The 14,715-nt window shown below is 42.8% G+C and overlaps 1 protein-coding gene across 5 annotated transcripts in view; it reads left to right on the top strand.

Moving 5' to 3' along the window:
• Window positions 1-14,715, top strand: part of LOC105490674 (leucine rich repeats and calponin homology domain containing 1) — a 204,122-nt gene that overhangs the window by 169,268 nt on the left and 20,139 nt on the right. For all 5 annotated transcript variants that reach the window (XM_011756544.3, XM_011756546.2, XM_011756543.2 and 2 more), the window contains 2 exons: window positions 4,674-4,783; window positions 14,180-14,317. In XM_011756544.3, the coding sequence (XP_011754846.2) occupies window positions 4,674-4,783; window positions 14,180-14,317 (248 nt within the window). The remainder of the gene's footprint in view (window positions 1-4,673; window positions 4,784-14,179; window positions 14,318-14,715) is intronic.

The raw sequence follows: 14,715 nt of genomic DNA, 5'->3' as shown, positions 1-14,715 counted from the left end.
TATGTGATGTTATGTAGTGTTCAAGTAAGGTTGAAAGTCACTGGGTTAAGTAAATTGTCTAAGACCATAGAGAAGAAATGTGAGCATTTTGAGGACACACAATGTGTCCAGTTCAATTTTAGGCACCAGAAGGGAATGAATGAATCAGCTAGTGAGAGTTCTGATTCACAGTAGCCTGGATCTAAAGCTCGTGATATTTTTTCAAAGCCAAGATATTGCTGCCTTTGAGTTTGTCTATCTTAAACATCATGTCCAGTTCAGGTTCTTAACTTCCAAGGAGAAGTTGAGAGCTAAATTTTGAAACTTCATGTTTCCACAGAGAAGGAATCTCCTCTCATTGAGTTAAATTTAGGTATAAATGTTTTTATATGAAGAGTGCATTTCATGCAATAATTAAATGAGAAAGTGCATTTGGGTAATTTTTAGAGTACAGGGCTTTCTTTGTTTGCTTAACTCAAAGATGTTCTCACAACAAGTACGTAAATGGTTTCTTGTACACATCCTTAAATATCTGCTGAGTGCCTATTATGTGCTACGCACGATGCTCATCACTATGGATGCAGCTCTGAAAGAGATAGCCAAAATCTCTCTGCTTTCATGTAACATTTATTTCAGAGTCTAATGCATTCAGACCTGGAAACTAAGTTTAGGAGATTATTCATAAGAGGAAAAACTCGGGTGACTGATTATCAGGATAGAATAATCTTTGCAAGGACGTTCTCCAAATAGACTGAGCTTTAAATGAGGGAGTGTTTGAAACACTTGTTTCATTCACTCATTCAACAAACTCATTCTGCCCCACTCACTGCTTTCTGGGGCAGGAGTAGAGGGTACAAGTTGGAAACAGACATAAACGTTTACAGATCCATAATGGAGCGAAATATCACTCTATTGTAAGACAGAAAGTGGTGAGTGCCATGGGAGAGACACAGATACAAGAATTTTATATGCTCACAGAAGATAGAGATTACTCCCAGCTCAGAGATGAGGATGGGGAAAAGAGTGAAGGAAAAGGCAGAAAATAATGGAAAGATCAGTGGAATTTGACCTATATCTGTGAGGATGAATTTGATATTCTACATAAGCATTTCATTATACCCTGCAAATTCCATGCTTAATCTTTTCTGCTAAATAAATTACGTATATGTGCAAATCTTTTCTGTTCTTTAAATGTTATTTATGCTGGATGCAGTGGCTCATGCCTGAATTCCCAGGACTTTGGGAGGCTGAGGCAGGTGGGTCACTTGAGGTCAGGAGTTCAAGACCAGCCTGGTCAACATGATGAAACCCTGTCTCTACTAAAAATACAAAATTTAGCCAGGCATGGTAGCGGGCACCTGTAATCCCAGCTATTTAGGGGGCTGAGGCAGGAGAATCGCTTGAACCTGTGAGGCGGAGTTTGCAGCGAGCTGAGATCATGCCACTGTACTCCAGCCTAGGCAACAGAGTGAGACTCCATCTCAAAACAAAATAAAAATAAATGTTTATACAGCATACAGTAAATTAAACTATAGGCTTAATTTAGGCAGAACTTATTTTTTTCCTTCATCTTAAATTGCCTACCTTGGCCAGGTGCCATGGCTCACACCTGTAATCCCAGCACTTTGGGAGTCTGAGGCAGGTAGGTCACTTGAGTCCAGGAGTTCCAGACCAGCCTGGGCAACATGGCAAAACCCCACCTCTACTAAAAATACAAAACTTAGCCAGGCATGGTGGTATAGGCCTGTGGTCCCAGCTACTCAGGAGACTGAGATGGGAGAATCACGTGAACCAGGTGGTTGAGGTTGCAGTAAGCTGAGATTGTACCACTGCCCTCCAGCCTGGGCAACAGAGTGAGACTGTGTCCCTTCACCCACCCCCCCATCCCCAAAAACCAATCACCACCTCTTCATCTCTTTCAACACACTCATAACACACACTCACTCTGCTCTCTCACCCATCTTTTTTCTTATTTACACTTCAGCAGTCACAGGAGCATTTGACTTGAAAATATTTATCACAGTGGGGGCTGCTTCTTAATATTTCTCTCATGGCCTCAAATTAAACTTTTATTCCTCTGGATTAAGTAAGGGAGCTCTTGAAGTTTAGTGATATGAAATTAAGGAAAAGCCGAATAATTCTTTTGTAGATCAATTTCCTGAAGCCTGGACCCAGACTGGTCACTGGATTTATTATTTAAATAGGACTTGAAAGAAAAGAAAAAACTGTAGGTAATTTAATCAGAGGTACTTTAATGGTTCCAGTAAAGCTATTCTGTTGTAACAAACCCAGCAAAATAAGCAAGCACTTTTGTACTTGGTAGATTTATTATGAGCCTAAAGAGATTGCCTTAAGCTCTCTTATATGTCATAGTAATGAATACATTTAGAAAGCTAGTAGTGATACAGTCATTATTTCTGATAATTTTGTGTATATTTGAAGTGTTCATTTTAAAAAAATACAGTTCAATTGGTTTTTAAAACACTTTAGATTGCTTATCATTCATAGAACAAATGCCCACGCATGCATGCATGTTACATTTTTAAGATACAAAGGAATGCAAAATTTAAAAATGATGCCAGGAAAGTGAAACCCAGACACCATCTCGTTATCCTGGTATCTCACATAGGGCTCTAATAAGGCAATGTGGTGTTGAACAAAAGCTCATGGTTCATTTCACTTCCTGATAGTTTCATATTCAGATTGAAATCTGCCAATAAAAACATATTGAAAATATTATTAGATAAGATTACCCCCCAGAAAAAAGGCAAAGGAAAATAACAGCTCCAAAGAAAACATTTGATTTGTTCAAACGGTGTTGAGGCGCCCCTTGCTGGCATATGTATGTATTATCCAACTCTATCTGCATTTCTTGACCTTTTTTTGGTAAATTTGGTGGTGCAAATTAGTTCTAGATTTTACATTTTTGTATATTTCTGTTTTGGTTTTGCTTGAAATGGTGTAAAATGTGATGCATTCTCCAGTTTCTTCCATGCGTCCTAATTTGTCAGAGTTTTCCTCAGTTCCCTTTTCTCTGTGAACTTGTCATCTTTCCCTGCCTGGTCACTCTGTCCTTTTACTGACCTTGGCTTTACTTTGTAGACAATTGATTCTACGTCCTGTGAGGTTTGGGTTTTGTGGGACTTGGTGACAGTCCTCCTGTGACTGCCTGTGGTGTCCTTTGCCTGTGACTTCCCTCAGTGGCTTCCAGCAGAGGCCCCAGGCCACAAGCTGACTCCTCTCTGAGATTCCAGAAGGCGACAGGCCTTGTGTACCTTAAATCATCCTCTTTCTCCATTAACTCTAAGTTGACGATTTAAGATATGTCAACTTTCTCATCTTCCATAGAGCATCAGAATGCGAATTCAAGTATCTTAGAACTAATTTAGAAAGAAAATACTGAGATGTGAGAAGGAGAATGCATGTTCAAAGGCACAAATGGAAATTAAAATATAGTTAGGCGAGCACAGGACTTTTGGTTACACCGAGTGGACTCAAGTCTTTGTATCCAAAGTATTCCATTTGTAAATCATATTTAATTTCTAGGAATCTGAAATATTGAAATAGTGTCTAAAGTGGTCCATAGGAAATGTATGTCAAGGTAGAATAAAAATTACACGTTCTTTCTTATTCAGCATCGTTTAAATGATCATGATTGAAACTTCTGCAATTGCAGTACGCCATGCAGCCTTCGATGTGGTGTGGATTTCTAACATTGGAGTTCTCTGCCCAGAATTTTCTGAGAGACTTTCCCTCCCTACCTCAATCTGAAAGTCAATGGGATGGGGGAACCAAGGCTCTGAACAGCTCTTTCTTCCGTCTTATGTGCGAGGATAAAAATCTCTAGGAAGAAAAAAATTCAAGTTTAAATCTGCCCTGGGCTTTGTATCATTAAAAAATTAATTAAAACTCTTGCTGTAGTCATTCTCCAATACATAGAACATGATTTACCTTCTTGATTGGTCTCTACAAGATATTTTCCTTCAGAGGGAAGGGCATGTGTTTGCTCAGCTTATTTCAGAGGGAGCATCGCTGTTACTGTTCTTGGAGGTTGTAACTTCAAGAACCTGAAGCCAACAATGAGCTCTTCAGCTACTTCTAATCTTGACAGGCTTCCTAAAAGGAGTCCTTGCTTGTCTCCAAAGAGCTGACTTTTTTGATCGTCTGTCAGTGACAGTCTAGAAGGCAGAATTTTTCCACCGCACCCTCAAATATGTAATCATCACTTAGTTCTTAACTCAGGCTTATGAAAAACTTGATGCCAACAAAAACATTAACTTGTGCTTATTAAAATACATACAACAATTCTAGAGCCTTATTTGAAATAAATTATCTGAATTTAATGAAAGGATTGAGTGTAAATAAAAACTTAGAATGAAAACAGTGGGAAGATGAGTGAAGTAGGAGATCTGTCAGACCAGTGACTTGGAACAGTCCCAATGACCCAGATCTTGCCCTGGGTTCAGTTTATTATCACCAAAAAATACAGCTTGTTAATCCACTCAACCTAGTATAATTTAAGATGCCTCTTTTAAAATACTTGAGCCAGGCTTTTCTTGTGGATTTGGAATTTCTTTGTTTCTTTAAGTGGTAAATGAATTATTTTGGATAAATTAAAATACTGTTTGATTTTAATATGAATAGCCCTATGTGACAAGGCACTACATGAAGGCATTTTTCCCTTTCTATTATAGTGTTTCTAAGACCTCAGAGAAATTTGGAATCTATAGACCCACAGTTTACAATCCGGAGGAAAATGGAGCAGATGAGAGAAGAGAAAGAGCTGGTGGAACAACTTCGTGAGGTACCCAAGAAATGTTATGTAACTAAAGGAGAATTTTCAGAATTTAAGCAACATTCTATATTTTTAAGAAATAGACTTTGAAACATTGCAAGCAGTCCTAATTTCAAATCTAGCCAGGTCATTTACTGACTGCTGGATGTTGGGCAAGCCGCTTAACCATGCTGAAAGCAGCAGCCTTTTATTGCAAATATGCACACACTCTCGGGCGAGGTTCTCCGGTCCTCAGGTATGGGGCCAGGGAAGTCGCACCGGCGCTCTCAGGTGAAGTTCTCCGGTCCACAAGTAGGAGGGGCCGAAGAAGTCATGCTGGGTCCTGCCGGCGGCGGACTTTTATGCATTGGTACTGGAAGGGGGTGGGCAGTGGGCAGGATAAGGGTGTGATAGGGGCATCTCCATAGGCGTGGCCTGGTAAGTTTCGATCTCTTCGGATTGATGTCACCTGGCGCATGCTCGGTTGATCTGCATCTTCCCGGGCGCAGGCTGCATTTTCCCGCACACGGGAAAGTTGGTGAGGAAGAACCCGGAAGCAACATGGATTGTGCCTTCTTGTTCACCTTCCTCCATCTTGTCCTTTCTTCCTCACCCAAACAGTCCAACCTCTTATTGAGTATAAGAATTTAGGGCGCCGTGGTCTGTCTGGCTGCTTCCTGCTGTTAAGGGGCGTAGTTAGGGTCTGAGGTTGGCAGTTGGGTGTAGGGATGCAGGAGCATTTGGTTGAAGGTGACTCGGGTGATCTCTTGGACGTTGGCTCGGAGAAATTTTATTAAAATGGGAGCAAAACATAATGCAAGGCAGAGGATTAGTATGGGAATTAGGAAATCACAAAGGACACCCTGCCAAGCTAGGTCTTCTATGAGAGTAAAAAGTTGGGAAACCTACTGGTTGGGGGATGGGTCGGGAAGGAGGGTGTCTATGGGGTTTATGAGGGAAAAGTCAGTTAAGATGAAGAATGGTGAGGAAGCGGGAAAATTTGAGGAGGGTGTTGATCCTTGAGTAGAACCTGGTCGCCTGGAGAAAGGGAAGGGGAATAGATGTTTTGAGTTAGGTTAAGATGTTTCATCCTAAGAGGGGGGTGGGACAAGAGGGCATGATGAGGAAAGAGTGGGCAAAGCATGCATAGTCCGGGCAGTAACTTAACATTGGGGTCTGGCGAGGGTTAGACGGTTTACCGTCTACCGCAACTACTGAGATAGTGGATGGCTGGCTAGGACTTCCATAGGTTGGCAAAACAGAATGTAATTGTAAAACAGAATAGGTAGCCTCCGTATTGACGAGAAAAGAAATTGGCTTACCCACTACCTGTAGAGTTACCCTAGGCTCGGCAAGGGTGACCGGGGTCTCCAAGTGTGGGCACCGTCAGTTGTCGTCCAGGTGTAGGAGCTGGAAGGAGCCTTCCGACCCTTGAGGAGAGGCACCACATTGAGGCGCAATGCCTGCCCTGCTGGCGGGGCAATCAGACTTCCAGTGTCCTTCCTGTTGGCAGGTTGGGCACAGCATGGTAGGCAGGTGAGGATTTAGACACCTTTTTTCCCAATGCCCAGTTGTGCCACACTTAAAACATGGGCCAGACGGAGTGGCCGGCTTGGCCTGGGGACACTGGTTTGCCTAGTGTCCTGGGTCTCCGCATTTATAGCAGGAGCCCTTAAGAGACTTATCTTTGGTTTTCCCTGCCGGCAAAGTGGGCAACGCGGGTTGGAGGGCAGCCACTAAAGCTTGTGCCTGAAGGGCGGCCTTCTGTTCTACTCTGGCTTGTTGAAGAGCCTCAGCTGTTTCCTCTCTAGAGTTAAAAACTTTGAAAGCTAGCTTGACTAAGTCCTGAATGGGGGTTTGAGGTCCATCCTCTACCTTTCTTAATTTTTTTTTTTTCAGATGTCAGGGGCCGACTGGGAAATAAAATAACTGGCAAGGACAGTAGCTCCTGCCGGAGGGGTAGGATCCAGTCAGGTAAATTGGACAAGTGCCTCTGTAAGGCGATTTTAAAAGGAGGAGGCAGGATTTTCCTCTTGAGTGTTGAATAACCTCCTGTAACTTATTAAAATTTACTATTTTGTTAGAGGCTGCCTGCATGCCAGCTAAGAGGCATTGTATCATAAGGTCTCTTCTGCGATGCCCGGGTTGTTGAGGTTGGTAGTCCCATTCAGGATCTGTAGATGGGACAGCTTGTTCGCCTACTGGGCTGGCCGGGTCAGTTAAGTGTAACTGGTCTGCATGCTGCCTGGTGGCTGCAAGAATGCGCTCTCTGTCCTCTGGGTTAAGAGTGGAAGTAAGAATGACATGTAAGTCATGCCAGGTAAGGTCATATGCCTGACCTAGGTATCAAAACTCTTTGGAATATTGGGTGGGGTTGGCTGAGAAGTCGCCGAGTCGTTCTTCAATTTTGGAAAGGTCAGCCAGGGAAAAGGGGACGTGGACTCTAACCACGCCCTCAGCTCCAGCAACTTCTTGGAGGGGGGCCAACAAACTAGCAGGGGAGGTTGGAACAGACTGACCAGTTGGGTAGGTTGAGACAGGCTGACCAGTAGGGGGGGTTGGGGCAGGCTGACCGGTAGAGGGGGTTTGGGGCAGGCTGACTGGTAGAGGGGGTTGGGGCAGGCTGACTGGTAGAGGGCTGACTAGTAGGGGCCGCTACCGCGGTCTTGGAGAGTGTGTGGGCGGAAATGGGAGAGGTAAGAGGAGTGGCTGAGGGAGGGGCGGTAGGAGGAGCATAGGGAGGGGGGTTGGGAGGTCGGGAGGGAGGTGCCCCACCGTCGGCCCCGTCTGAGATGGAAGTAGAATCTTCCTCCGCTTGTGGTGTGGGGGCCGAGGGCTGGGTTTTAGCTAACAAGACCTGGGCCATTGAACACTGGGCGCACAGGTCTGGGCAAGAGCGCAAGTCCCAAAAGCCTTGGACATAGATAATCTCTGACCACTTTCCAAGCCTTTGGCAGAAATTAGAGAGATCTAATAGAATGTTATAGTCAAGTGTGCCGTCTGGTGGCCATTGAGATTGGTTGTCTAATTTATACTGCGGCCATGCCACAGTGGAGAGGAAAATTAGCCGAAGGCTTCCAAGTTTTGGAGGAGACACCCTAAGGGGGTGTTCCTAGGGATTTTTGATTGTGAGGTTCCCATTGTTTAACCACCAGAAATGGAAACCGACCTCACGCAGTGGCAAAGTGTCCTTTGCCGCTGCTGGAGACCGGGGGCTCCTGGAGCCACTAATGGAGAATTGAGGAACTTCAAGAAGGACGTCTCCGGGTTGAAGACCTCACTGCGCCACAGGGTGGCTACGTCCTTGGGCGTATGTACGACTCTAGGCCAAGGACACAGAAACGGACGGAGATGGTTAACAAAGGGGCGTACTCACCGAAGAAGAAATTCTCAGAGCGGCACCAGTGGAAAGCTGGAACACTTGTTCGGTGTTGGTGGCTGGTTGGGTTTGGAGCTGGTTCGCTGGGGAGGAGGTTCGTTAGACCCCTATGGGATGTTGAGGAAGGGTCTCCTCCCGGGTTGTGTTTCGGCACCAACTGTTTTGTTTAATTTAATTTAGGAGAGCTAAATAATTAAACATGAGGCCAAAGTACATAAGAAAGTGGCAGCCTTTTATTGCAAATATGCACACACTCTCGGGCGAGGTTCTCCGGTCCTCAGATATGGGGCCAGGGAAGTCGTGCTGGCGCTCTCGGGTGAGGTTCTCGGGTCCACAAGTAGGAGGGGCCGAAGAAGTCACAAGTCTGTTTCTTTATGTACTAAAAAAATGGTTTGGGTAGGCACATTGTCTCATGCCTGTAATCACAGAACTTTGGGAGGTGGAGGCAGGCTAATCACTTAAGTCCAGGAGTTCAAGACCAGTATGGGCAACATGGTGAACCCCATCTCTACTAAAAATACAAAAATTAGCTGGGCTTGGTGGTGTATGCCTGTAATCCCAGCTACTCGGGAGGCTGAGATGAGAGGATCCGTTGAGCCCAGAAATGGGAGGCTGCAGTGATTTATGATTGTACCACTTCAGTTCAGCCTGGGTGACAACAGTGAGACCTTGTCTCTTAGAGAAAAAAAACATGGTTCTAATTAACCTTAGTGGAGTTTTGTGAGGAATATATGAGATAGTAGTAAATAAAAAATAATACATACATATAAATGCTGGCACTATTTCAATTCAGGCATATCATTAATATAATTTAATTATAATTAAAATCATAATCAATTAATGCCCTATCATTTATTTACTTAATAATATTAAATTTTTTTTCATTTAAATTTTTTTTTATTTGTGTCTTTTTTTGAGACAAAGTCTCACTCTGTCACCCAGGCTGGAGTGCAGTCACATGATCTCGGCTCACTGCAACCTGTGATTTCTTGGCTCAAGCGATCCTCCCACCTCAGCCTCCTGAGTAATTGAGATTACAGGTGTGCACCATCACACTCAGCTAATTTTTTGTATTTTTAGTAGAAAAGTGTTGGGATTACAGGCATAAGCCACCGCACCCAGCCCAATTTTTAATTTTTAAGAGACGGGGCCTCTCTCTGTTGCCCAGACTAGAGTGCAATGGTATGATCATAGCTCACTGCAGCCTTGAACTTTTGGGCTGAAGTGATCCTCTGGCCTCAGCCTCCCAAGTAGCTTGGCATAAATTATAGGCACATGCCACTATGCCCGGCAATATTACATTAATTTAAAAATGTTTGTAGTTATCCTCACTTTGTACCCCAAACCGACCAGAGATTTTAACTCAGTTATCTAATAGTCAAATCTTTTGAGTTTCTACCAAAGAGGAAGTCTTGTGCTGGGTGTCACTGAAGCTTAAACTTGGAGATGGCGGAGACCATGGCTGTCTTATTCCTTGTCGTATTTCTTAGTTCCCAGTGGGCACTCTGTAGGTATTTGTCTACCTGCATGGTCTTTTTGTCAGGTTAGGAAGATCATACCTAAATATATGGAAGGTTAAATAACAGTATAGGAGTCAATCACCAAGGAAGAAAACATTGGTATTAGCTATTAAAGACAGCACATTATGAATTGCTGCATGAGTTTTTAATGTTCAAAAAGAAGTATCTTAACTATGAACTAAAAGAGTCTAAGAAAGCTTCTTGACTAATAGTAGAACAACCATTCAATGCTGCAATCCCATGACTGGATATATACCCAGAGAAAAATAAATTGTTCTACCAAAAAGACACCTGCACTCATATGTCCATCACAGCACTATTCACAGAAACAAAGACTTGGAATCAACCCAGGCTCCCATCAGCAGTGGACTGGATAAAGAAAATGTGGTACATATATACCATGCAATACTACACAGCCATAAAAAAGAACGAAATCATGTCCTTTGCAGCAACATGGATGCAACTGGAGGCCACTATCCTAAGCAAATTAATACAGAAACGGAAAACCAAATACCACGTTCTCATTTATAAGGGGGAGTTAAACACTGGATATCCACGGACACAAAGATGGAAACAACAAACTCTGGGAATTCCAAAAGGGGAGAGACAGGGGGTGAGGGTTGAAAAACTACCTATTGGGTACTATGTTCACTGCTTAGGTGACAGGATTATTAGAAGCCTAAACCTCAATATCACACAATACACCCATGTAACAAACCTGCACATGTACCCGCTTAATCTAAAATAAATTTTTTCAAAAAAGAAAGAGAGATTCTTGGAGGAGATAGATTCGATGTTAAATCTTCTTTCGTTAGCAAGTATGTATTGACTGTCACTCTCTACCAGGCTGTATTCTAGGTAATGGATGTAGGAGAGAACAAAAAGGTCGCTGCTGTTCTAAAGCTTATAATCTATTGGGGAGAGATAGTAAATAAGACGGAAACAAATACACAGTTTCAGAGAGCGATGAGTTCTACAAATGAGCAGTGAGCCCTAGAAACAAAATTCAGATTAAATTAAATTAGGATAGGTCAGCCTCTTTGTTAGAGCAGATGATACTTTTTATATGGTTTAGCAAAGAGTCAGGAGGAAGTAATTTTAAAAAGAAAACAAAAATGACTCTTGCCACCACTTTAAGCCACTGTGGTGATTCAGCAAACACAAAGGGAAAGTCAAACCTCTGTCATTTGCCAGGACCGTCTGGATGTAATGTAAACTGGGAAGGTGAACTTTATAAAATCTATGCAAATAAGATCAGAAGCTGAGATATGCCCCATAGGGAGTGATATCTTACAATTTTATCTTAAGCATGGGTCATAGTGATCGTTTATGGCTTAATTTAGTGATATAAAATTAGAGCCTGAAAGAGTACCTAAAAAAATTGTCCACACACAGGACACTTCTGAAAGAAATTGATATAACACTATTACATGCACTGTTTTCAAGTTTTCATTTATTAAAATCACCAAATCAAGTCATCGTTTCATAGGCTGTTATCCAGAACAATGAGAACACTTAGACACAGGAAGGCGAACATCACACACTGGGGCCTGTCATGGGGTGGGGGGAGTGGGTAGGGATAACATTAGGAGATATACCTAATGTAAATGACGAGTTCATGGGTACAGCACACCAACATGGCACATGTATACATATGTAACAAACCTGCAGGTTGTGCGCATGTACCCTACAACTTAAAGTATAATTAAAAAAAAAAGGAGTTTTTGTTGCAAAAGCCCTAGTTAAGTTTTGAAAATTGATTTGTCTACTTCTGCTTCGAAGAGGATGGAATAGGCATACTTTTCCCTATTTTTCCCACTAAGTACACCTAAAACCCCTAGACATAAATGAAACAAACGTAAGAACATTCTGGAAGGTAAAGAGAAGACAGACTGATTAGGGTCCTTGAGACTTGAGGGACGCCATAGTGGTGAGCTCCAGGGGACTTTCTTTTTGCCTCATGTATCCAGACTTGGAGCTGAAGTCGCTGAGAACCCAGAAACAGTAATGGGCACAGACTTTAGAAAAACAACAATAAAAGCTGACTTTCTCTAACCAAATAACCAGGAAAGGGACAGCCCAGCAAAACAGAAAAGTTTTAGACCATAAATGCGCTACTGCAGCTGAACACCACAGGAAATACTGTGGTCCCCCCATCACCCACACCAGCAAGGGCTGAGTCAAGTGAGACTTCTCCCCTTGCTGGAGTGGTGTCAGAGAAGACCAAGCCAGGAGCCAGAAATTTCATCCCCACTGGTCAGTAAGGAAGCTCATCTGCTCCCAGAGTTTCAGTGGAGACCACATGGGAATCCAGGATTCCCATATCCACTCAGCAGTAAGGAGGCACCTTCCCCTTCCCCTACTCCCTGGCCAGTTGATACCCAGTGGGAAACCCAGATGCCTGCATTCACCTGGCAGTAACAAGGTGGTGACAGCCACATTCCCCTGCTAGAGCAGTGTCAAAAAAAAAAAAAAAAAAAAGCCAACTAAAACATTTAAATAGGATCCAGAGTCTCATAATACAAAAATATCCAGGTTTCCATTGCAAATCCCTCATCATTCCAAGGACGAGGAAGATCTCAAACTGTAAGAAAAAAAGACAATCTACAGATGACATCACTAACACAGCAGAGATGTTAGAATTATTTGACAGATATTTTTAAACCAGCCATGATGAAAATGCTTCAATGAACAACGATGCACATGGTCAAAGGAAAGGAAAAGAATACCCCAGCAGAGAACTAGAAAATCTCCGCAAAGAAATAGAAGACATAAAGAAAAACCAAATGGAAATTGAGAGCTAAAAAATACATTATTGAAAATAAAAAGCCCAGTGGATGGGTTCCACAGCAGAATGGAGATGATAAAGGAAAGAACTGGAATGAAACTAGAAGAGAGAACAATAGAAATCATCTAATCTGAACAACAGAGAGAAAACAGATTGAAAAATCAGTAGACGGAGAGCCTCGGGACCTGTGGAAGTGTAATAAATGATCCAGCATTCATGTCATGGAAGGCCCAGACCCAGAAGGAAAGGAGAATAGGAGCAAGGTAGAAGAGGAACTTCGGGGTGGTAAGGAAGGGGATGTGTCTATAATTTTTTTTCTTTTTTTGAGACAGTCTTGCTTTATCATCCAGGCTGGAGTGCAGTGGTGCAATCTCGGCTCACTGCCAACCTCTGCCTCCTGGGTTCAAGCGATTCTCCTGCCTCAGCCTCCCGAGTAGCTGAGAGGATGTGTCAATAAAAGGGCAACACGAGGGATCCTTGTGCTGGTGGGAATGTTTGTGCATCTTGACTTTGTCAATGTCAATATTCTGGTTATTTTGAAAGTTGTTACCATTGAAGGAAATTGGGCAAAGGGTACATGGAACCTCTCTGTATTAGTTCTTACAATTGCATATGAATCTAGAATTATCTCAAAAACCAAAAGTTAAATTTTTTAAAAGAAGAACAAAAATTGATTTATCAATTAAAAATAGTCTAAGAGAAAAGAAAAGCATTTCTTTCTTTTTTTTTTTTTTTTTTTTTTTTTGAGACAGGATCTCACTCTGTCAACCAGGTTGGAGTGCCAAGGCACGATCTTGGCTCACTGCAGCCTCCACCTCCTGGACTCAAGACATCCTCCCACCTCAGTCCCCCAAGTAGCTGGGACCACAGGTGCACATAACCCCACCCAGCTAATTTTTTCTATTTTTGGTAGAGACAGGGTCTCACCATGCTGCCCAGGCTGGTCTCTCTCAAACTCCTGAGCTCAGGGATCTGCCCACCTCGGCCTCTCAAAGTGTTGGGGTTACAGGCGTGAGCTACCATGCCTTGCCCAAGAGAAAAGCATTTCTTTTTTTTTTTTTTTTTTTTTTTTTTTTCTGTTGTCCAGGCTGGAGTGCAGTGGCGTGATCTCATCTCACTGCAACCTCCGCCTCCCGGGTTCAAGTGATTCTCCTGCCTCAGCCTCCCAAGTAGCTGTGATTACAGGCACCTGCCACCATGCCTGGCTAATTTTTGTATTTTTAGTAGAGACAGGGTTTCACCATGCTGGCCAGGCTGGCCTTGAACTCCTGACCTCAGGTGATCTGCCCTCCCAAAGTGCTGGGATTACAGGCACTTTGGCCACTGGGCCTGTGATCCCTGCATGGGGCAGAAGAGGGATTAAGAAATGTTTTTCTCTGGCCGGGCGCAGTGGCTGACCAGAGAAAAACATTTCTTAATCCCTCTTCTGCCCCATGCAGACTGCCTGAACCAGTCAGATTTGGTTTTATTTATCACGCTCAAAAAGTGATTCCATTATTCCATTCATTTTGTTTATTAAAAATTTTACACTCACCTAAATTTGTTTTTATAAAGAGGGATTTTGATACTGTTTAGAAACAGTATCAAACAGTTAAATAATGTCATTGTTTTCTAGGCATTGTTATCCTAATTTCCCATAATGAAATTAGTGCCTCAGTTCATAAATACCCATAAATGTATTTTACCCACAGTTACCTCAGTGTTCATAGCAACTGACTTCCTTCTGATTTCCCCAACAGAGCATTGAGATGAGATTGAAGGTCAGTCTACATGAAGACCTGGGGGCAGCACTCATGGATGGTGTTGTCCTCTGCCATCTGGTCAACCACATCCGCCCACGGTCGGTTGCAAGCATCCATGTCCCGTCACCAGCGGTTGTAAGTAACACCAAAGGGAAACTAACTGACATAAAACAGACTTTTAGGGGTCACTGTTGTTGGTTTAGGATGTCAATGGTGTCAGTAGGACCTTGCTCAAATCTTTTCCGTTGGGCCCCAAACCATTATAAGGCAGAAAAGGAATGAATGAGTGGCTCTGAATGAAGCAACATTTTCACTGTAAAATGAGAGACTATTTTAAAATAAATATATAAATGACAGAAACATAATTTTATTTCAATATCAAGCAAATCACTTTAAATAACTTACTGGGTGGGCATGGTGGCTCACGCCTGTAAACCCAGCACTTTGGGAGGCCAAGGTAGGTGGATCACTTGCGCTCAGGAGTTGTATTTTTTTGTAAAGACGGGATTCTGCCTCTGGAAAAAAATAGAAAA

Source organism: Macaca nemestrina, chromosome 16 (assembly GCF_043159975.1).
Source record: "Macaca nemestrina isolate mMacNem1 chromosome 16, mMacNem.hap1, whole genome shotgun sequence".
NCBI classification, from domain to species: Eukaryota; Metazoa; Chordata; class Mammalia; order Primates; family Cercopithecidae; genus Macaca; species Macaca nemestrina.
Note: the sequence above shows the minus strand (reverse complement) of the source record. Positions and strands in the feature narration are given on the sequence as shown.